This window comes from Haemorhous mexicanus (genome assembly GCF_027477595.1).
Source record: "Haemorhous mexicanus isolate bHaeMex1 chromosome 3 unlocalized genomic scaffold, bHaeMex1.pri SUPER_3_unloc_3, whole genome shotgun sequence".
NCBI lineage: Eukaryota > Metazoa > Chordata > Aves > Passeriformes > Fringillidae > Haemorhous > Haemorhous mexicanus.
Genome location: NW_026775977.1, coordinates 34,124 through 55,703, shown reverse-complemented (window position 1 = coordinate 55,703; position 21,580 = coordinate 34,124). Strand labels below are relative to the sequence as shown.

Below are 21,580 nucleotides of genomic sequence, written 5' to 3'. Positions count from 1 at the left end.
TGCCACCATTCCTTCCCCTGCAGGGATCCTGCCCAAACCAAACTCCCCAATTTCCCCAAACTCCCCAATTCCCCAAACTCCCAATTTTCCCAAAATCCCCGTTTTTTCCCCCATTTCCCCCCCTATGCAGTGCCGGGGGTGCTGTCCCAGCTGTGTGTGCTGGAGCATCCAGGCCGGGAGCAGCGGCACCATTCCTTCCCCTGCAGGGATCCTGCCCAAACCAAACTCCCCAATTCCCCAAACTCCCCGATTCCCCAAACTCCCCACTTTCCCAAACTCCCAATTTTCCCAAAATCCCCGTTTTTTCCCCCATTTCTTTCCCCCTGCAGTGCCGGGGGTGCTGTCCCAGCTGTGCGAGCTGGAGCGGCGGGAGCGGCGCCGGGCGCTGCGGGGGGAGCGGCGGGAGCGGCTCCGGGCGGTGCCACCATTCCTTCCCCTGCAGGGATCCTGCCCAAACCAAACTCCCAATTCCCCAAACTCCCCAATTTCCCCAAACTCCCAATTCCCCAAACTCCCCAATTTTCCCAAAATCCCCGTTTTTTCCCCCATTTCCCCATTCAGTCCCGAGGCTCTGTCCCAGCTGTGGCTGCTGGAGCAGCCAGGCCGGGCAGTGCCACCATTCCTTCCCCTGCAGGGATCCTGCCCAAACCAAACTCCCCAATTCCCCAAACTCCCAATTTTCCCAAACTCCCCAATTCCCCAAACTCCCAATTTTCCCAAAATCCCCGTTTTTTCCCCCATTTCTTTCCCCATTCAGTGCCGGGGGTGCTGTCCCAGCTGTGCGAGCTGGAGCGGCGGGAGCACGGCCGGGAGCAGCGGCACCATTCCTTCCCCTGCAGGGATCCTGCCCAAACCAAACTCCCCGATTCCCCAAACTCCCCAATTTTCCCAAAATCCCCGTTTTTTCCCCCATTTCTTTCCCCCCATGCAGTGCCGGGGGTGCTGTCCCAGCTGTGCGAGCTGGAGCAGCGGGAGTGCGGCCGGGCGCTGCGGGGGGAGCGGCGGGAGCGCGGCCGGGAGCAGTGCCACCATTCCTTCCCCTGCAGGGATCCTGCCCAAACCAAACTCCCCAATTCCCCAAACTCCCAATTTTCCCAAAATCCCCGTTTTTTCCCCCATTTCCCCCCGCAGTGCCGGGGGTGCTGTCCCAGCTGTGCGAGCTGGAGCGGCGGGAGCGCGGCCGGGCGCTGCGGGGGGAGCGGCGGGACCGCGGCCGGGAGCAGTTCCACCATTCCTTCCCCTGCAAGGATCCTGCCCAAACCAAACTCCCCGATTCCCCAAACTCCCAATTTTCCCAAAATCCCCGTTTTTTCCCCCATTTCCTCCCCCTGCAGTGCCGGGGGTGCTGTCCCAGCTGTGCGAGCTGGAGCGGCGGGAGCGGCGCCGGGCGCTGCGGGGGGAGCGGCGGGAGCGCGGCCGGGAGCAGCGGCAGCTCCTCCTCTCCCGGCTCCGGGAGCTGCGGCAGCGCCGGGACCGGCTCAAGGAGAAACTGCAGATGCTGGTGAGAGGCAATTCCTCACAGATATTCCCAAATGATCCCAACATTCCCTGCGTTTCACCCAAAATTCCCGAGTTTTTCCCCAAAAACTCCGGCAGCTGCAGCAGCACCGGGACGGGCTCGGGGAACAGCTGGAGACGCTGGTGAGAGAGGGGGGATTCCAGGGGTTCTCCCAACATTTCTCCCAAAATTCCCAAGGATTTTTCCCAAAATTTCTCCCAAAATTCCCAAGGATTTTTCCCAAAAATCCCATCTGGGAATTCCCATTTTTTCCCCTCTGGATTTTTGGGATTTTTTTTCCCAAAATTCCTGAGGATTTTCGAGGATTTTCCCCCAAAATTCTCGATGGTTTTTTCCAAAGTTCCCAACGAATTTTCCCGAAATTCCTGAGGCTTTTCAATTCCCAACATTCCCTAAGTTTTACCCCAGATTTTCCCTAAATTCCAGAGGATTTTTCCCAAAATTCCCAAGGGTTTTTGAGGATTTTCACCAAAAATCCCCCGGATTTTCTGCAAAACTCCAAAGGATTTTTCTCAGATTTTTCCCAACATTCTCAAGGGTTTTTCCCAAAATTCCAGAGCATTTTCCAGGATTTTTCCCAAATTCCTGACAGTTCTTCCCAAATTTTTCCCAAATTTTCAGAGAGTTTCCCAAAATCACTGAAGATTTTCCCCTTTTTTTCCAAAAAAATCCCAGAGATTTTTCCCAAAATTCCCCAGAATTTTTCCCGATTTTCCCCAAAATTCCTGAGATTTTTCCCCAAACTCCTCAGATTTTTTCCCCAAATCTCCCAGACATTTCCCCAAATTCCCCAGGGTTTTTTTCCCAAAATCTGTGATTTTTCCCTGTTTTCCAGGCCGAGGGCAGAGCAGGAATTCCCTGGGAGCCGCGGGAGGTGCTGCACTGGACAATCCCCACATTCCCGAGAATTTATCCCAAAATTCCCCAGGATTTTTTCCCACAATTCCCGAGTTCTTTTCCCCAAAATTCCCAAGGATTTTTCCCAAAACTCCTGGGAGTTTTTTTTCCAACATTCCTGAGGATTTCTCAGCTTTTCTCCCAAAATTCCCAGAGATCTTTCCCAAAATTCCCCAGAAATTTTCCCCCGATTTTTCGCAAAATTCCCAAGGATTTTTCCCCAAAATTCCTGAGGTTTTTTTTTCCCCAAAATTCCCATCATTTTTCCCCAAAATTCCCGAGTTCTTTTTCCCAAAATTCCCAGGGATTTTTCCCAAAACTCCTGAGGGTTTTTTTTCCAAAATTCCTGAGGATTTTCCCAACTTTTCTCCCAAAATTCCCGGAGATTTTTCCCAAAATTCCCCAGAATTTTTCCCCCATTTTCCCCAAAATTCCTGAGATTTTTCCCCCAAATTTCCCAAGGATTTCTCCCAAAATTCCCAAAGAATTTTTCCCCAAATTCCCCAGGAATTTTTTCCCAAAATCTGTGATTTTTCCCTGTTTTCCAGACCAAGGACCGAGCAGGAATTCCCTGGGAGCCGCGGGAGGTGCTGCACTGGAGAATCCCCACATTCCCGAGAAATTATCCCAAAATTCCCGGAGATTTTTTTCCCCAAATCCCCCAGGATTTTTCCCAAAATTCCCAGGGATTTTTCCCAAAACTCCTGAGGTTTTTTTTTCCAAAATTCCTGAGGATTTTCCCAACTTTTCTCCCAAAATTCCCGGAGATTTTTCCCAAGACTCCCCAGAATTTTCCCCCGATTTTCCCCAAAATTCCTGAGATTTTTCCCCAAACTCCTCAGATTTTTCCCCCAAATCTCCGAGACATTTTCCCCAAAATTCCCCAGGATTTTTTTCCCAAAATCTGTGATTTTTCCCTGTTTTCCAGGCCGAGGGCAGAGCAGGAATTCCCTGGGAGCCGCGAGAGGTGCTGCACTGGAGAATCCCCACATTCCCAAGAAATTATCCCAAAATTCCCCAGGATTTTTTCCCACAATTCCCGAGTTCTTTTCCCCAAAATTCCCAAGGATGTTTCCCAAAACTCCTGGGAGTTTTTTTTCCCAAAATTCCTGAGGATTTCCCAGCTTTTCTCCCAAAATTCCCGGAGATTTTTCCCAAAATTCCCCAGAATTTTTCCCCGATTTTCCCCAAAATTCCTGAGATTTTTCCCCAAATTCCTCAGATTTTTCCCCCAAATCTCCGAGACATTTTCCCCAAAATTCCCCAGGAATTTTTTCCCAAAATCTGTGATTTTTCCCTGTTTTCCAGGCCAAGGGCAGAGCAGGAATTCCCTGGGAGCCGCGGGAGGTGCTGCACTGGAGAATCCCCACATTCCCGAGAAATTATCCCAAAATTCCCCAGGATTTTTTTCCCAAATCCCCCAGGATTTTTCCCAAAATTCCCAAGGATTTTTCCCAAAACTCCTGGGAGTTTTTTTTTCCCAAAATTCCTGAGGATTTCCCAGCTTTTCTCCCAAAATTCCTGGAGATTTTTCCCAAAATTCCCCAGAATTTTTCCCCGATTTTCCCCAAAATTCCTGAGATTTTTCCCCCAAACTCCTCAGATTTTTCCCCAAATCTCCCAGACATTTCCCCCAAATTCCCCAGGATTTTTTTCCCAAAATCTGTGATTTTTCCCTGTTTTCCAGGCCGAGGGCAGAGCAGGAATTCCCTGGGAGCCGCGGGAGGTGCTGCACTGGAGAATCCCCACATTCCCGAGAAATTATCCCAAAATTCCCAGAGATTTTTTTCCTCAAATCCCCCAGGATATTTCCCAAAATTCCCAAGGATTTTTCCCAAAATTCCTCTAGTTTTTTTTCCCCAAATTTCCTGAGGATTTTCCCAACTTTTCTCCCAAAATTCCCGGAGATTTTTCCCAAGACTCCCCAAAAATTTTCCCAGATTTTCCCCAAAATTCCTGAGATTTTTCCCCCAAACTCCTCAGATTTTTTTCCCAAATCTCCCAGACATTTTTCCCCAAATTCCCCAGGATTTTTTTCCCAAAATCTGTGATTTTTCCCTGTTTTCCAGGCCGAGGGCCGAGCAGGAATTCCCTGGGAGCCGCGGGAGGTGCTGCACTGGACAATCCCCACATTCCCGAGAATTTATCCCAAAATTCCCCAGGATTTTTTTCCCCAAATCCCCAGGATATTTCCCAAAATTCCCAAGGATTTTTCCCAAAATTCCTCTACTTTTTTTTCCCCAAAATTCCTGAGGATTTTCCCAGCTTTTCTCCCAAAATTCCCGGAGATTTTTCCCAAGACTCCCCAGAATTTTTCCCCGATTTTCCCCAAAATTCCTGAGATTTTTTTCCCCAAACTCCTCAAATTTTTTTCCCAAATCTCCCAGACATTTTCCCCAAATTCCCCAGGATTTTTTTCCCAAAATCTGTGATTTTTCCCTGTTTTCCAGGCCGAGGGAAGAGCAGGAATTCCCTGGGAGCCGCGGGAGGTGCTGCACTGGAGGCTGCGGGAGCTGCAGGAGCTGCTGCGCCTCTTCCCCCTCACCGGTACCAAAATCTGGGAATTCTCTGGGAAATCTGGGAATTCTCTGGGAAAGGACCCCGAATTCCCAAGGAATTGGGTGGGAAAAGCTGAAATTCTGAAGGAAAATCGGGAATTTTGGGGCGAAAATTGGGAATTTTTTTGCAAAAGTGCTGGAATTTTTTTAGGGGAAATTGGGAATTTTTTGGGAGAAGAGCCAGAATTCCCGGGGAATTCTTTGGAGAAATCAGGAATTTTTGGGGAAAAGAGGCAGAATTCCTTGGGAAAATGGGGATTTTTTTCTGAAAAGAGCTGGAATTCCCAAGGAATTTGGTGGGAAAATTGGGAATTTTTTGGGAAAATTGGGAATTTTCGAGCACAAATTGGGAATTCTTTGGGAAAAAGAGCCAGAATTCCTGGGGTAAATTGGGAATTTTTTTGGAAAATTGGAAATTTTTTGGGAAAAGAGCTGGAATTCCCAAGGATTTCAGTGGGAAAAGCTGAAATTATGAAGGAAAATTGGGAATTTTTGGGCGAAAATTTGGAATTTTTGGGAAGAGAGCTGGAATTTTTTCAGGAAAAATTGGAATTTTTTCAGAAAATCGGGAATTTTGGGGGGGAAAATCAGGAATTTTTTGGGGGGGAAAATTAGGAATTTCATGGGAAATAAGCAAGAATTCCCAAGGAATTGGGTGGGAAGATTTGAGAAATCTTTGGGGAAAAGAAAATTGGGAATTTTGGGGGAAAAGAGCTGGAATTCCATTGGAGAATTGGGAATTTCCTGGGAAATTTGGGAATTTTCCTTAGGAAAGGACCTAGAATTCCCAAGGAATTGGGTGGGAAAAGCTGAAATTCTGAAGGAAAATTGGGAATTCTTTGGGAATTCCGAATTCCTGGGGAAAATTGGGAAATTTTGGGGGAAAAAAACCACAATTCCTTGGGAAAATTTGGAATATCGTTTTGGGAAAATAAATTGGAATTTTCAAGAAATTGCGTGGGGAATTCCCAGATAATTCCCAGATAATTTTGGGATAATTCCAGGATAATTTTGGGAAAATTCCCAGATAATTTTGGGATAATTTTGGGATAATTCCTGGATAATTTTGGGATAATTCTGGGATAATTCCCAGAAAGTTTTGGGATTATTCTGGGATAATTCCAGGATAATTTCGGGCTTGTTCCCAGACAATTCCATGATTATTCTCAATTTTTCCTGGCACAATTTTGGGATAATTCCCAGATAATTTGGGGCTCATTCCCAGATAATTCTGGGATAATTCCAGGATGATTTTGGGATTATTCTTTGATAATTCCGGGATAATTTTGGGCTCATTCCAGGATAATTTTGGGATAATTCTGGGATAATTTTGGGATAATTTTGGGCTCATTCCAGGATAACTTTGGGATAATTTTGGGCTCATTCCAGGCTAATTTTGGGATAATTCTGGGATAATTCTGGGATAATTTCAGGCTAATTCTGGGCTTATTCCAGGCTAATTTTGGGATAATTTTGGGCTGATTCCAGGATAATTCTGGGATAAATCTGGGCTGATTCCAGGCTAATTTTGGGAAAGTTCCGGGATAATTCCAGGCTAATTCCGGGATAATTTTGGGCTGATTCCAGGCTAATTTTGGGAAAATTCTGGGATAATTCTGGGCTGATTCCAGGCTGATTCCAGGATAATTCTGGGCTGATTCCAGGCTAATTTTGGGATAATTTTGGGCTCGTTTCGGGATAAATCTGGGATAATTCCGGGATAATTTTGGGCTGATTCCAGGCTAATTTTGGGATAATTTTGGGTTTATTCCAGGACGATTTTGGGATAATTCCCAGATAATTCCTGGATAATTCTGGGATAATTCCAGGATAATTTCAGGCTAATTCTGGGATAATTCCTGGATAATTTTGGGCTCATTCCCAGATAATTCCAGGCTCATTCCAGCATATTTTTGGGATAATTTTGGGCTAATTTTGGGATAATTCTGGGATAATTCCGGGAAAACTTTTTGATAATTTCTGGGATAATTTTGGGCTCATTCCAAGCTAATTTTGGGATAATTTTGGGCTCATTCCAGGCTAATTCCAGGATAATTCTGGGCTGATTCCAGGATAATTTTGGGCTCATTCCAGGATAATTTTGGGATGATTCCGGGATAATTTTGGGCTGATTCCAGGCTAATTCCGGGATAATTCTGGGCTCATTCCAGGCTCATTCCAGGCTCATTCCGGGATAATTCTGGGCTAATTCCAGGCTAATTCAGGGCTAATTCCGGGCTGATTCCAGGCTAATTCCGGGATAATTCTGGGCTGATTCCAGGCTAATTCCGGGATAATTTTGGGGCTAATTTTGGGATAATTTTTGCGCTCATTCCCAGATAATTTTGGGCTCATTCCAAGCTAATTTTGGGATAATTTTGGGCTCATTCCAGGCTAATTCCGGGATAATTTTGGGCTCATTCCAGGCTAATTCCAGGCTAATTCCAGGCTAATTCCAGGCTTATTCCAGGCTAATTCCGGGATAATTCTGGGCTGATTCCAGGCTAATTCCGGGATAGTTTTGGGCTAATTTTGGGATAATTTTGGGCTCATTCCAGGCTAATTTTGGGATAATTCTGGGCTGATTTCCAGGATAATTTTGGGATAATTTTGGGCTCATTCCAGGCTAATTTTGGGATAATTTTGGGCTCGTTTCGGGATAAGGCTGGGATAATTTTGGGCTAATTCCAGGATAATTTTGGGCTGATTCCAGGCTAATTCCAGGATAATTTTGGGCTCATTCCGGGCTAATTCAGGGATAATTCTGGGCTGATTCCAGGCTAATTCCGGGATAATTCTGGGCTAATTCCGGGATAATTTTGGGCTGATTCCAGGCTAATTCCGGGATAATTCTGGGCTGATTCCAGGCTAATTTTGGGATAATTCTGGGCTCATTCCAGGCTAATTCCGGGATAATTCTGGGCTGATTCCAGGCTAATTTTGGGATAATTCTGGGCTCATTCCAGGCTAATTCCGGGGATAATTCTGGGCTGATTCCCGGCTAATTTTGGGAAAATTCCGGGTTAATTTTAGGCTGATTCCAGGCTAATTTTGGGAAAATTCTGGGATAATTCTGGGCTGATTCCAGGCTAATTTTGGGAAAATTCTGGGATAATTTTGGGCTCATTCCAGGCTAATTCCAGGCTAATTCCAGGATAATTCCGGGCTGACTCGGTGCTGCTTTGTGTCTCGGTTTGCCAGGCGTGAGCGGGAAGCTCTCCAGGCACGGCCTCTCCCTCTGGCTGCACACCTCCTTCCAGGGCTGCCCTGCTGGATTCCTTCCAGCTGGAGCTGCAGGGCTCCAGGGAATTCCGGGAGCTGCGCGTCCGCCGCCACTCCGTGCCGCCCTTCATCCCCCTGCAGGGCCTGGCCCGGCAATTCCTGCCCGGAAAACTCCGGCGCTTCCTGCAGCTGCTCCTGCAGCACCTCAACGCCTTCGTGGCCAGGAGGCAGCAGCTCCGCCTGCTCCGGGTGGGCATTCCCAACGTCCTCCTGGAATTCCCAAATTCCGCCCAAAAGTCCTGCTCGAAATCCTCAGATTCTGCCCCAGACTCCTTCCCGAGATTCCCAAAATTCCCCCAAAACTCCTGCCCAAAATTCACAAAGTTCTCCCCAAAATTCACAAAGTTCTCCTCAAAACTCCTTCCCAAAATTCCCAAAATTTCCCCAAAACTCCTGCCCAAAATTCACAAAATTTCCCCAAAACTCCTTCCCAAAATTCCCAAAGTTCTCTCCAGAACTCCTTCCCAATATTCCCAAAACTCCTTCCCAAAACTCCTTCCCAAAATTTCCCAAGTTGTCCCCAAAATTCCTTCCCAATATTCCCAAAATTCCTTCCCAAAACTCCTTCCCAAAATTCCCACAGTTCTCCCCAAAATTCCTTCCCAATATTCCCAAAATTCCTTCCCAAAACTTCTTCCCAAAATTCCCACAGTTCTCCCCAAAATTCCTTCTCAGAATTCCCAAATCCTCCCTAAAACTTCTGCCCAAAGTTCTCCTCAAAATTCCTTTCCAAAATACCCAAAATTTCCCCAAAATTCCTTCCCGATATTCCCAAAACTCCTTCCCAAAATTCCCAAAGTTCTTTCCAAAACTCCTTCTCAGAATTCCCAAAGTTCTCCCCAAAACTCCTGCCCAAAATTCCCAAAATTCCCCCAAAATTCCTTCCCAAAACTCCTTCCCAAAACTCCCAAAGTTCTCCCAAAAACTCCTTTCCAGAATTCCCAAAGTTCTCCCCAGAACTCCTTCCCAAAATTTCCCAAGTTCCCCCCAAAATTCCTTCTCAAAATCCTCATATTCTTCCTCAAACTCCTTCCCGAAATTCCCAAAATTTCCCCAAAAACTCCTGCCCAAAAGTCCCAAAGTTCTCCCCAAAATTCACAAAGTTCTCCTCAAAACTCCTTTCCAGAATTCCCAAAATTCCCCCAAAACTCCTTCCCAAAATTCCCAAAGTTCTCCCCAAAACTCCTTCCCAAAATTCCCAAAGTTCTCTCCAGAACTCCTTCCCAATATTCCCAAAATTTCCCCAAAACTCCTTCCCAAAATTCCCAAAGTTCTCTCCAGAACTCTCCATATTCCCAAAACTCCTCAAAACTCCTTCCAAAATTCCCAAAATTTCCCCAAAACTCCTTCCCAAAATTCCCAAAATTTCCCCAAAACTCCTGCCCAAAATTCCCAAAATTCCCCCAAAACTCCTGCCCAAAATTCCCAAAGTTCTCCGCAAAGTTCCTTCCCAATATTCCCAAAACTCCTTCCCAAAACTCCTTCCCAAAATTCCCCCAAAACTCCTTCTCAAAATTCCCAAAGTTCTCCCTAAAATTCCTCCCAAAATTCCCAAAGTTCTCCCCAGAACTCCTGCCCAAAATTCCCAAAATTTCCCCAAAACTCCTTCCCAAAACTCCTTCCCAAAATTCCCAAAATTCCCCCAAAAGTCCTTCTCAAAATTCACAAAGTTCTCCCCAAAATTCCTCCCAAAATTCCCAAAGTTCTCCTCAAAAACTCCTTTCCAAAATACCCAAAATTTCCCCAAAATTCCTTTCCAAAATTCCCAAAGTTCTCCCCAAAATTCCTTTCCAAAATTCCCAAAATTTCCCCAAAAACTCCTGCCCAAAACTCCTTCCCAAAATTCCCAAAATTCCCCCAAAATTCCTTCCCAAAATTTCCCAAGTTCTCCCCAAAACTCCTTTCCAAAATTCCCAATATTTCTCCAAAAGTCCTTCCCAAAATTCCTTCCCAAAATTCCAAAAACTCCTTCACAAAGTTCTTTCCAAAATTCCTTCTCAGAATTCCCAAAGTTCTCCACAGAACTCCTGCCCAAAATTCCCCCAAAACTCCTGCCCAAAATTCACAAAGTTCCCCCCAAAACTCCTTCCCAAAATTCCCAAAGTTCTCCTCAAAATTCCTTCCCAAAATTCCCAAAGTTCTCCCCAAAACTCCTTCCCAAAATTTCCCAAGTTCTCCCCAAAATTCCTTTCCAAAATTCCCAATATTTCTCCAAAAGTCCTTCCCAAAAGTCCTTCCCAAAATTCCCAAAACTCCTTCTAAAAATTCACAAAGTTCTCCCCAAAATTCCTTCTCAGAATTCCCAAATCCTCCCTAAAATTCCTGCACAAAATTCCCCCAAAACTCCTGCCCAAAATCCCCAAAGTTCTCCCCAAAATTCCCAAAACTTCTTCCCAAATGCCCAAAGTTCTTCCCAAATTCCTGCCCAAAATTTCCCCCCAAAATTCCTTCCAAAAATTCCCAAAATTTCTCCAAAACTCCTTCCCCAAATTCCCAAAGTTGTCCCCAAAATTCCTCCTCAAAATCCTCAAGTTCTTCCCCAAATTCCCAATTTCTCCTCAAAATTCTTCCCCAAATTCCCCCCAAAATTCCTTCCCAAAATCCCCAAATTGTTGCCAGATTCCTGCCCAAAATTCCTCCTGAAATTCCCAAAATTCACCAAAAATTCCTTCCCAAAATGTCCAAATTCTTCCCAAATTCCTTCCCAAAACTCCTGTCCAAAATTCCCAAAATTTCTCCAAAATTCCTTCCCGAAATTCCCAAAGTTCTCCCCAAAACTTCTTCTCAAAATTCCCAAAATTTTCCCAAAATTCCCAAATCTCCCCCATAACTCCTTCCCAAAATTCCCCAAAGTTCTTCCCAAATTCCTCCCAAAATTCCTTCCCAAAATCCCCAAATTTCCTCCCAAAGTTCCCAAATTTCTCCTTTAAAATTCCCAAATTTCTCCTCTAAAATTAACAAATTTCTCCAAAAATTCCCCATTTTTTCCCAAATTTCTCCTCAAAATTTCTCCCAAAATTCCCAATATTTTCTTTCCCCAAAATTCCCAAATTTCCTCCCAAAATTCCCAAATTTCCTCCCAAAATTCCCAAATTTTCTTCCCAAAATTTCCTATTTTCCCCCCAAATTCCACATTTCTCCCAAATTTCTCCCAAATTTCCTCCTAAAATTCCCAATTTTCCCCCCAAAATTCCCAAATTTCTTCCCAAAATTCCCAATTTTTTTTCCAAATTTCCCCCCAAAATTCCCAATATTTTTCCCCAAAATTTCCAAATATCTCCCCCAAAATTCCCAAATTTTTTCCCAAATTTCTCCAAAATTCCCAATATTTTTTCCCCAAAATTCCCAAATTTCTCCCCAAAATTCCCAAATTTCCTCCCAAAATTCCCACATTTTCTTCCCGAAATTTCCGATTTCCCCCCAAATCCTTCCCGAAATTCCCAAATTCCAACCAAAATTCCCCCCAAATTTCCCCTATAAAATTCCCAAAATTCTCCTCTAAAATTCCCAAATTTCCTCCCAAATTTCCCAAATTTCTCCTATAAAATTCCCAACATTCCTCTATAAAATTCCCAAATTTCTCCCCGAAATTCCCAAAATTCCTCTATAGAATCCCCAAATTTCTCCTCAAAATTCCCAAAATTCCTCTATAAAATTTCCAAAATTCTCCTCTAAAATTCCCAAATTTCTCCAAAAATTCCTCCTAAAATTCCCCATTTTTTCTCCAAAATTCCCCATTCTTTTCAAATTTCTCCCCCAAAATCCCCAAATTTCTCCCCAAACTTCCCAAATTTCTCCCCCAAAATTCCCCATTTTTCCCACATTTTGTTCCCAAATTCCCCCCCAAAATTCCCAATATTTTTTCCCCAAAATTCCCAATTTTCCCCCCAAAATTCCCAATTTTTTTTTCCCCTTTTCCAGGCGGAATTCCCCGAGTGCCTCCAAGGGATTCCCTCCAGCAACTCCCTCTGCAACCTCCTCTGCTTCCGCTGCAGAATTCCAGGGAAAAAACCCCAAATTCCCGGGAAAAATTCCCAAATTCCCGGGAAAAATTCCGAAACTGGCGGGAAAAGCTGTGGGAATGTTCTGGAATTCCGGGCCCGGCTGCTCTACGGGGACCCCCTGCGGAGCCTCCCCACCGAGGTCGAGGTCAGCGGGGAAGGTGAGGAAAAAAAAAATGGGAAAAATCTGGGAAAAATCCTGGGAAAATCTGGGAATTTTGGGATTTGGGGCGGTTTGGGATTGAAAGTCACAAGTTTGGGGGAAAAAATCCGGGAAAAATCCTGGGAAATCTGGGAATTTTGGGGGAAAAATTTGGGTTTTGAGGCTTTTTGGGAGGAACTTTCCTGGAAGGAAAAAGCCCAAAATTCCCAGGAAAAATTCCTGAAGTTGTCTGGAAAAAAATACCAAAATTCTTGGGAAATAAAGGTAAAATTCCCAGGAAAAATTCCTGGAATTCTCTGGGAAAAAAACCCAAAATTCCCAGGAAAAATTCCTGGAATTCTCCAGGGAAAAAACCCCAAAATTCCCAGGAAAAATTCCTGAAATTCTGCAGGGAAAGCCCCCAAAATTCCCAGGAAAAATTCCTGGAATTCTCTGGGAAAAACCCCAAAATTCCTGGGAAGAATTCCTGGAATTCCCAGGAAAAATTCCTGAAGTTCTCTAGGAAAAAAATCCCCAAAATCCTGGGAAAAAAAAGGCAAAATTCCCAGGAAAAATTCCTGGAATTCTCTGGTAAAAACCCCAAAATTCCCAGGAAAAATTCCTGGAATTCTCCAGGGAAAAAAAACCCAAAATTCCTGGGAAAAATTCCTGGAATTCTCTGGTAAAAACCCCAAAATTCCCAGGAAAAATTCCTGGAATTCTCCAGGGAAAAACCCCAAAATTCCCAGGAAAAATTCCTGGAGTTCTCCAGGGAAAAGCCCCAAAATTCCCAGGAAAAATTCCTGGAATTCTCTGGGAAAAACCCCAAAATTCCCAGGAAAAATTCCTGGAATTCTCTGGGAAAAAACCCCAAAATTCCTGGGAAAAATTCCTGGAATTCTGCAGGGAAAAACCCCAAAATTCCCAGGAAAAATTCCTGGAGTTCTCCAGGGAAAAGCCCCAAAATTCCCAGGAAAAATTCCTGGAATTCTCTGGGAAAAACCCCAAAATTCCTGGGAAGAATTCCTGGAATTCCCAGGAAAAATTCCTGAAGTTCTCTAGGAAAAAAATCCCCAAAATCCTGGGAAAAAAAAGGCAAAATTCCCAGGAAAAATTCCTGGAATTCTCTGGTAAAAACCCCAAAATTCCCAGGAAAAATTCCTGGAATTCTCCAGGGAAAAAAACCCAAAATTCCTGGGAAAAATTCCTGGAATTCTCTGGTAAAAACCCCAAAATTCCCAGGAAAAATTCCTGGAATTCTCCAGGGAAAAACCCCAAAATTCCCAGGAAAAATTCCTGGAGTTCTCCAGGGAAAAGCCCCAAAATTCCCAGGAAAAATTCCTGGAATTCTCTGGGAAAAACCCCAAAATTCCCAGGAAAAATTCCTGGAATTCTCTGGGAAAAAACCCCAAAATTCCTGGGAAAAATTCCTGGAATTCTGCAGGGAAAAACCCCAAAATTCCCAGGAAAAATTCCTGGAGTTCTCCAGGGAAAAGCCCCAAAATTCCCAGGAAAAATTCCTGGAATTCTCTGGGAAAAACCCCAAAATTCCCAGGAAAAATTCCTGGAATTCTCTGGGAAAAAACCCCAAAATTCCTGGGAAAAATTCCTGGAATTCTCCAGGGAAAAACCCCAAAATTCCCAGGAAAAATTCCTGGAGTTCTCCAGGGACAAAACCCCAAAATTCCCAGGAAAAATTCCTGGAATTCTCTGGGAAAAACCCCAAAATTCCTGGGAAAAATTCCTGGAATTCTCCAGGGACAAAACCCCAAAATTCCCAGGAAAAAATCCTGGAATTCTCCAGGAAAAATTCCTGAAGTTCTCTGGAAAAAAATCCCGAAATTCCTGGGAAAAAAAATGCAAAATTCCCAGGAAAAATTCCTGGAATTCTCTGGGAAAAAAAACCAAAATTCCCGGGAAAATTTCCTGGAGATCTCCAGGGAAAAACCCCAAAATTCCCAGGAAAAATTCCTGGAATTCTCCAGGGAAAGCCCCCAAAATTCCCAGGAAAAATTCCTGGAAATTCTCTGGGAAAAACCCCAAAATTCCCAGGAAAAATTCCTGGAATTCTGCAGGGAAAAAAAAAACAACAATATTCCCAGGAAAAATTCCTGGAAATTCTCTGGGAAAAACCCCGAAATTCCCAGGAAAAGTTCCTGGAATTCCCTGGGAAATAAACCCCAATATTCCTGGGAAAAAATCCTGCAATTCTTCAGGGAGAAACCGCAAAATTCCCCGGAAAAATTCCAGAAATTCCTGGGAAAAATTCCGGAAGTTCTCTGGAAAAAAATCCCAAAATTCCTGGGAAAAAAGGCAAAATTCCCAGGAAAAATTCCTGGAATTCTCCAGGGACAAAACCCCAAAATTCCCAGGAAAAATTCCTGGAATTCTCCAGGGACAAAACCCCAAAATTCCCAGGAAAAATTCCTGGAATTCTCCAGGGAAAAACACCAAAATTCCCCAGAAAAATTCATGGAATTCTGCAGGGAAAAAAAAAAACAATATTCCCAGGAAAAATTCCTGGAAATTCTCTGGGAAAAACCCCAAAATTCCCAGGAAAATTTCCTGGAATTCTCCAGGGAAAAACCCCAAAATTCCCAGGAAAAATTCCTGGAATTCTCTGGGAAATAAACCCCAAAATTCCCAGGAAAAATTCCTGGAATTCTCCAGGGAGAAACCCCAAAATTCCCAGGAAAAATTCCAGAAATTCCTGGAGAAAATTCCTGTAGTTGTCTGGAAAAAAATCCCAAAATTCCTGGGAAAAAAAGGCAAAATTCCCAGGAAAAATTCCTGGAATTCTCTGGAAAAAACCCCCAAAATTCCCAGGAAAAATTCCTGGAATTCTCCAGGAAAAATTCCTGAAGTTCTCTGGAAAAAAATCCCAAAATTCCTGGGAAAAAAAGGCAAAATTCCCAGGAAAAATTCCTGGAATTCTCCAGGGAAAAACCCCCAAAATTCCCAGGAAAAAAAGGGGGAAATTCCTGGGAAAAATTCCTGGAATTCTCCAGGAAAACCCCAAAATTCCTGGGGAAAAAAAAAATACTGGAAATTCTCTGGAAAAACCCCCAAAATTCCCAGGAAAATTTCTTGGAGTTCTACAGAAAAAAAAATTTCTGAAATTCCCAGGAAAAACAGCAAAATTCTCAGGAAAAATTCCTGGAAATCTTCAGGAAAAAAACCCCCAAAATTCCCGGGAAAAATCCTGAAGTTGTCTGGAAAAAAAAATCTGAAATTCCCAGGAAAAAATTCCCAAAATTCCTGGGAGAAACAGGGAAGTTCCCAGGAGAAATTCCTGGAATTCTCTGGGAAAAAAATCCTTTAAATTCCTGGAAAAAAAAGGGGCAAAATTTCCGGGGAAAAGGGGGATTTTTTTTCCCTGGAATTCCGTCTGACTCCCGGTGTTTCGCTGTGTCCCAGATTTTTTCCCAGGAATTCCGGAATTCCCACCCCAAAAAACCCCAAAATTTCATCCCAAAACCCCCAAAATTCCCCGATTTTTCCATGAATTTTCACCCCAAACCCCCCAAATTCCCGGATTTTTTCCAGGAATTCCCCAACTCCCATCCCCACCCCCCAGAATTCCAGGATTTCTCCGGGAATTCTGGAATTCCAACCCAAAAAACCCCAAAATTTCACCCCCAAACCCCCAAAATTCCCAGATTTTTCCAGGAATTTTCACCCCAAACCCCCAAAATTCCCGGATTTTTCCCAGAATTCCCCACTCCCACCCCCCAGAATTCCCGGATTTCTCCAGGAATTCTGGAATTCCAACCCCAAAAACCCCAAAAAATCCCAAAAGTTCATCCCAAAACCCCCAAAATTCCCGGATTTTTCCCGGAATTCCCCAACTCCCACCCCCACCCCCCAAAATTCCAGGATTTCTCCAGGAATTCTGGAATTCCACCCCCAAAAAATTCCAAAATTTCATCCCAAAATCCCCAAAATTCCCAGATTTTTCCAGGAATTCCGCAACCCCCATCCCCCAGAATTCCAGGATTTCTCCAGGAATTCTGGAATTCCAACCCCAAAAAACCCCAAAATTTCACCCCCAAACCCCCAAAATTCCCAGATTTTTCCAGGAATTTTCACCCCAAACCCCCAAAATTCCTGGATTTTCCCCGGAATTCCCCAACTCCCATCCCCACCCCCCAGAATTCCTGGATTTCTCCAGGAATTCTGAAATTCCAACCCCAAAAACCCCAAAAAAATCCCAAAATTTGATCCCAAACCCCCCAAAATTCCCGGATTTTTCCCAGAATTTTCACCCCAAACCCCCAAAATTCCCGGAATTTTTCCCGGAATTCCCCAACTGCCATCCCCACCCCCCAGAATTCCCGGATTTCTCCAGGAATTCTGGAAGTCCAACCCCAAAAACCCCAAAAAATCCCAAAAGTTCATCCCAAAACCCCCAAAATTCCCCGATTTTTCCAGAAATTTTCACCCCAAACCCCCCAAAATTCCCGGATTTTTCCTGCAATTTTCACCCCAAACCCCTAAAATTCCTGGATTTTCCCCGGAATTCCCAACCCCCACCCCCATCCCACAGAATTCCAGGATTTCTCCAGGAATTCTGGAATTCCAACCCCAAAAAATTCCAAAATTTGATCCCAAGACCGCCCAAATTCCCCGATTTTTCCCGGAATTTTCACCCCAAACCCCCAAAATTCCCGGATTTTCCCCGGAATTCCCAACCCCCACCCCCATCCCGCAGAATTCCAGGATTTCTCCAGGAATTCTGGAATACCCACCCCAAAAAACCCAAAAAACCCCAAAAATTTCATCCCCAAACCCCCAAAATTCCCCGATTTCCCCCGGAATTCCCCAACTCCCATCCCCACCCCGCAAAATTCCAGGATTTCTCCAGGAATTCTGGAATTCTAACCCAAAAAATCCCAAAATTTCATCCCCAAACCCCCAAAATTCCTGGATTTTTCCCGGAATTCCCCAACCCCCACCCCCATCCCCCAGAATTCCAGGATTTCTCCAGGAATTCTGGAATTCCAACCCCAAAAAACCCAAAAAACCCCAAAATTTCATCCCAAAACTCCCAAAATTTCCGGATTTTTCCTGGAATTCCCCACTCCCACCCCCACCCCCCAGAATTCCCAGATTTCTCCAGGAATTCTGGAATTCCAACCCAAAAAATCCCAAAATTTTCATCCCGAAACCCCCAAAATTCCCCGATTTTTCCAGGAATTTTCACCCCAAACCCCCCAAAATTCCCGGATTTTTCCAGGAATTTTCACCCCAAACCCCCCAAATTCCCGGATTTTTCCCGGAATTCCCCAACTCCCATCCCCACCCCCCAGAATTCCCCGATTTCTCCAGGAATTCTGGAATTCCAACCCCAAAAACCCCAAAAAATCCCAAAATTTGATCCCAAAACCCCCAAAATTCCCAGATTTTTCCAGGAATTTCCACCCCAAACCCCCAAAATTCCCGGATTTTCCCAGGAATTTTCACCCCAAACCCCCCAAAATTCCCGGATTTTTCCTGGAATTCCCAACTCCCATCCCCACCCCCCAGAATTCCCGGATTTCTCCAGGAATTCTGCAATTCCAACCCCAAAAAATCCCAAAATTTCATCCCAAAACCCCCCAAATTCCCCGATTTTTCCCGCAATTTTCACCCCAAACCCCCCAAATTCCCGGATTTCCCCCGGAATTCCCACCCCCAGGCCCAGAATTCCCGGATTTCTCCCGGAATTCCGTCTGACTCGCGGTGTTTCCGTGTCCCAGGGGGTTGGGATCCTCCCCGGGCGCTGCCGGAGCTGCTCAGGAGCCGCTCCCTGCCCCGCGCCCTGCGCCGGATCCTGGAACTCCCACCCGGAACCGGCTGAAAATCTGGGATTTGGGGGGAAATCTGGGAATTCCGGGCTGGGATTCCGGGATTTGGGATTCTGGGGGATCAGAATTCCCGGGAAATCCCGGAATTCCCACCCGGAAGGGGCTGAGAGAACCCGGGATGTGGGGGAAATCTGGGAATTCCGGGCTGGGATTCTAGGATTTGGGGGTTTGGGGATTGGGATTGTGGGAAAAATCTGGGAATTCTGGGCTGGGATTCCGGGATTTGGGATTCGGGGGGTCAGAATTCCCGGGAAATCCTGCAGCTCCCACCCGCAACGGGCTGAGAATCCGGGAGAAAATCTGGGAATTCTGGGCTGGGATTTGGGATTTGGGGGTTTGGGGATTGAAATTTGGGAATTCCTGGGGAAAATCTGGGATTTTTGGGGTCAAACTTTGGGATTTGGGCGGTTCGGGATTCTGGGAAAATCTGGGAATTTTGGGAGTTTGGGGGATCAAACTTTGGGATTTGGGAGTTTCAGGGTCAGAATTCCTGGAGAATTCTGGGAATTTTGGGGATGAAGCTTTGGGATTTGGGGATTTTGGGATCAGATTTCTGGAATTCCAGAGAAAGAAACTGGCAGAAATTTTTGGGATGAAAGCTCTGGAATTCCTGAAAAATTTGGGGTCAAACTTTGGGATTTTGGGCGGTTTGGGATTGGGATTCTGGGGAAATCCGGGAATTTTGGGGGTTTTGGGATTGCAGTTCTGGGAAAATCCGGGAATTTTGGGGTTTTCTGGGATGAAATATTCCCAAATCCAGGAAAAATCTGGGAATTTTGGGGTGAAACTTTTGGATTTTGGGGGTTTTGAGGATTGAAATTTGGGAATTCCTGCAGAAAACCTGGGAATTTTGGGGTCAAACTTTGGGATTTGGGAGTTTTGGGATTTGGGATTCTGGGGGATCAGAATTCCCGGGAATTCCTGGAATTCCCACCCGCAACGGGCTGAGAACCCGGGATGTGGGGGAAATCTGGGAATTCTGGGCTGGGATTTGGGGATTCTGGGGGTTTGGGGATTGGGATTGTGGGAAAAATCTGGGAATTCTGGGGGTTTTTGGGATCAAACTTTGGGATTTTGGGCAGTTTGGGATTGGGATTCTTGGAAATCTGGGGATTTTGGGGCTGAAAACCCGGGATGTGGGGGAAATCTTGGAATTCTGGGCTGGGATTCCGGGATTTGGGGGTTTGGGGGATCAGAATTCCCGGGAAATCCTGGAATTCCCACCTGGAACGGGCTGAGAGAACCTAGGATTTGGGGGAGATCTGGGAATTCTGGGCTGGGATTCCGGGATTTGGGGGTTTCAGGATTGCGATTCTGGGAAATTCTGGGAATTCTGGGGTTTTTTGGAATGAAAAATTTGGGATTTAGGCATTTTGGGATTGGGATTCTGGGAAATCTGGGGATTTTGGGGCTGAAAACCCGGGATGTGGGGGAAATCTGGGAATTCCGGGCTGGGATTCCGGGATTTGGGGATTCGGGGGGATCAGAATTCCCGGGAAATCCTGGAATTCCCACCCAGAAGGGGCTGAGAGAACCTGGGATGTGGGGGAAATCTGGGAATTCCGGGCTGGGATTCCAGGATTTGGGGGTTTGGGGATTGGGATTGTGGGAAAAATCTGGGAATTCTGGGCTGGGATTCCGGGATTTGGGATTCGGGGGGTCAGAATTCCCGGGAAATCCTGCAGCTCCCACCCGCAACGGGCTGAGAATCCGGGAGAAAATCTGGGAATTCTGGGCTGGGATTCCAGGATTTGGGGGTTTGGGGATTGGGATTTGGGAATTCCTGGGGACAATCCAGGAATTTTGGGGTTAAACTTTGGGATTTGGGATCAGAATTCCCGGGAAATGCTGGAATTCCCACCCGGAACGGGCTGAGAACCTGGGATGTGGGGGAAATCTGGGAATTCTGGGCTGGGGTTTTGGGATTTGGGGGTTTGGGGATTGGGATTGTGGGAAAAATCTGGGAATTCTGGGGTTTTTTGGGACGAAGATTCGGGAATTCCTGGTAAAAATTCTGGGAATTTTGGGGTCAAACTTTGGGATTTGGGATTCTGGGGGATCAGAATTCCTGGAAAATGCTGGAATTCCTAAAGGAAACGGGGTGAACATGGCGGGAATTGGGGATTTGGGGGAAAATCTGGGAATTCTGGGCATGGGATTTTGGGATTTGGGGGTTTCAGGATTGGGATTCTGGGAAATTCTGGGAATTCTGGGGTTTTTTGGGATGAAAAATTTGGGATTCCTGGAAAATTCTGGGGATTTTCGAGTCAAACTTTGGGATTTGGGCATTTTGGGATTTGGGTTCCAGGAAAATTCCGGGAATTTGGGGTGAAAATTTGGGATTTGGGATCAGAATTCCTGGGAAATCCTGGAATTCCCACCAGGAACGGGCTGAAAATCTGGGATTTGTGGGAAATCTGGGAATTCTGGAATGGAATTTTGGGATTTGGGGGTTTTGGGATTGGGATTGTGGGAAAAATCTGGGAATTCTTGGGGTTTTTGGGATGAAATATTCCCAAATCCAGGAAAATTCAGGGAATTTTTGGGACCAAGTTTTGGGATTTTGGGGTTTCTGGGATTTGGGATTCTGGGAAAATCTGGGAATTTTTTGGGTTTTGGGGATCAGGGTTTGGGATTTGGGAGTTTCAGGGTCAGAATTCCTGGAAAATTTTGGGGTTTCTTGGGATAAAATATTCCCAAATCCAGGAAAATCTAGGAATTTCGGGGTCAAACTTTGGGATTTGGGGATTTTGGGATGGAAAATCTGGGAATTTTGGGGTCAAACTTTGGGATTTGGGGGGGATCAAAATTTGGGAATTCCTGGGAAAAAAACTGGGAATTTTTGGGGATGAAATGTGGGAATTTGGGGCTGAAAGTTTTCAATAAAAAAATGGGAATAAAAAAATTTCCAAACTTCCTCCGTGTCCTTTGCTTCTGGAATATTAATTATCGATTATTGATTAGTGATTATCGATCATCAATTATTGATTGATGAGCTCGGGGTGGGGTTTGGGGATTTTTTTTGGGATTTGGGAATTCTGTTGAGATTTTTTGGGGATTTTTTGGTGCCCTTTGGGATCGACTTTTCGTCGGGATTTGCGGGATTTTCTCTTGGGATTTGTGGGATTTTTTTGGGCGGGATTTGGGATTTTTTTTTTGCAGGATTTGGGGTTTTTTTGTGGAATTCGGGATTTTTTGCAAGATTTGGGATTTATTTTGAGGGATTTTCGGGATTTTCTGTTGGGATTTTGGGGTTTTTTTGGTGGATTTGGGGTTTTTTGGTGAATTTTGGGGTATTTTTGTGGGATTTGTGGATTTTTTTTTCCCAGGATTTG

General features: G+C 45.0%; 1 protein-coding gene across 1 annotated transcript; it reads left to right on the top strand.

Annotated features, from left to right (window-relative positions):
• The first annotated feature begins 124 nt into the window (after nt 1-124).
• On the top strand, nt 125-21,158 carry CENPO (centromere protein O). The gene is given in 10 exon segments (XM_059837291.1): nt 125-152; nt 330-418; nt 778-835; nt 932-1,022; nt 1,132-1,501; nt 4,867-4,963; nt 8,176-8,237; nt 8,239-8,445; nt 12,178-12,418; nt 18,138-21,158. Coding segments are annotated over 10 exon segments (1,344 nt in total). The 3' UTR covers nt 18,239-21,158.
• Nucleotides 21,159-21,580: the final 422 nt, after the last annotated feature.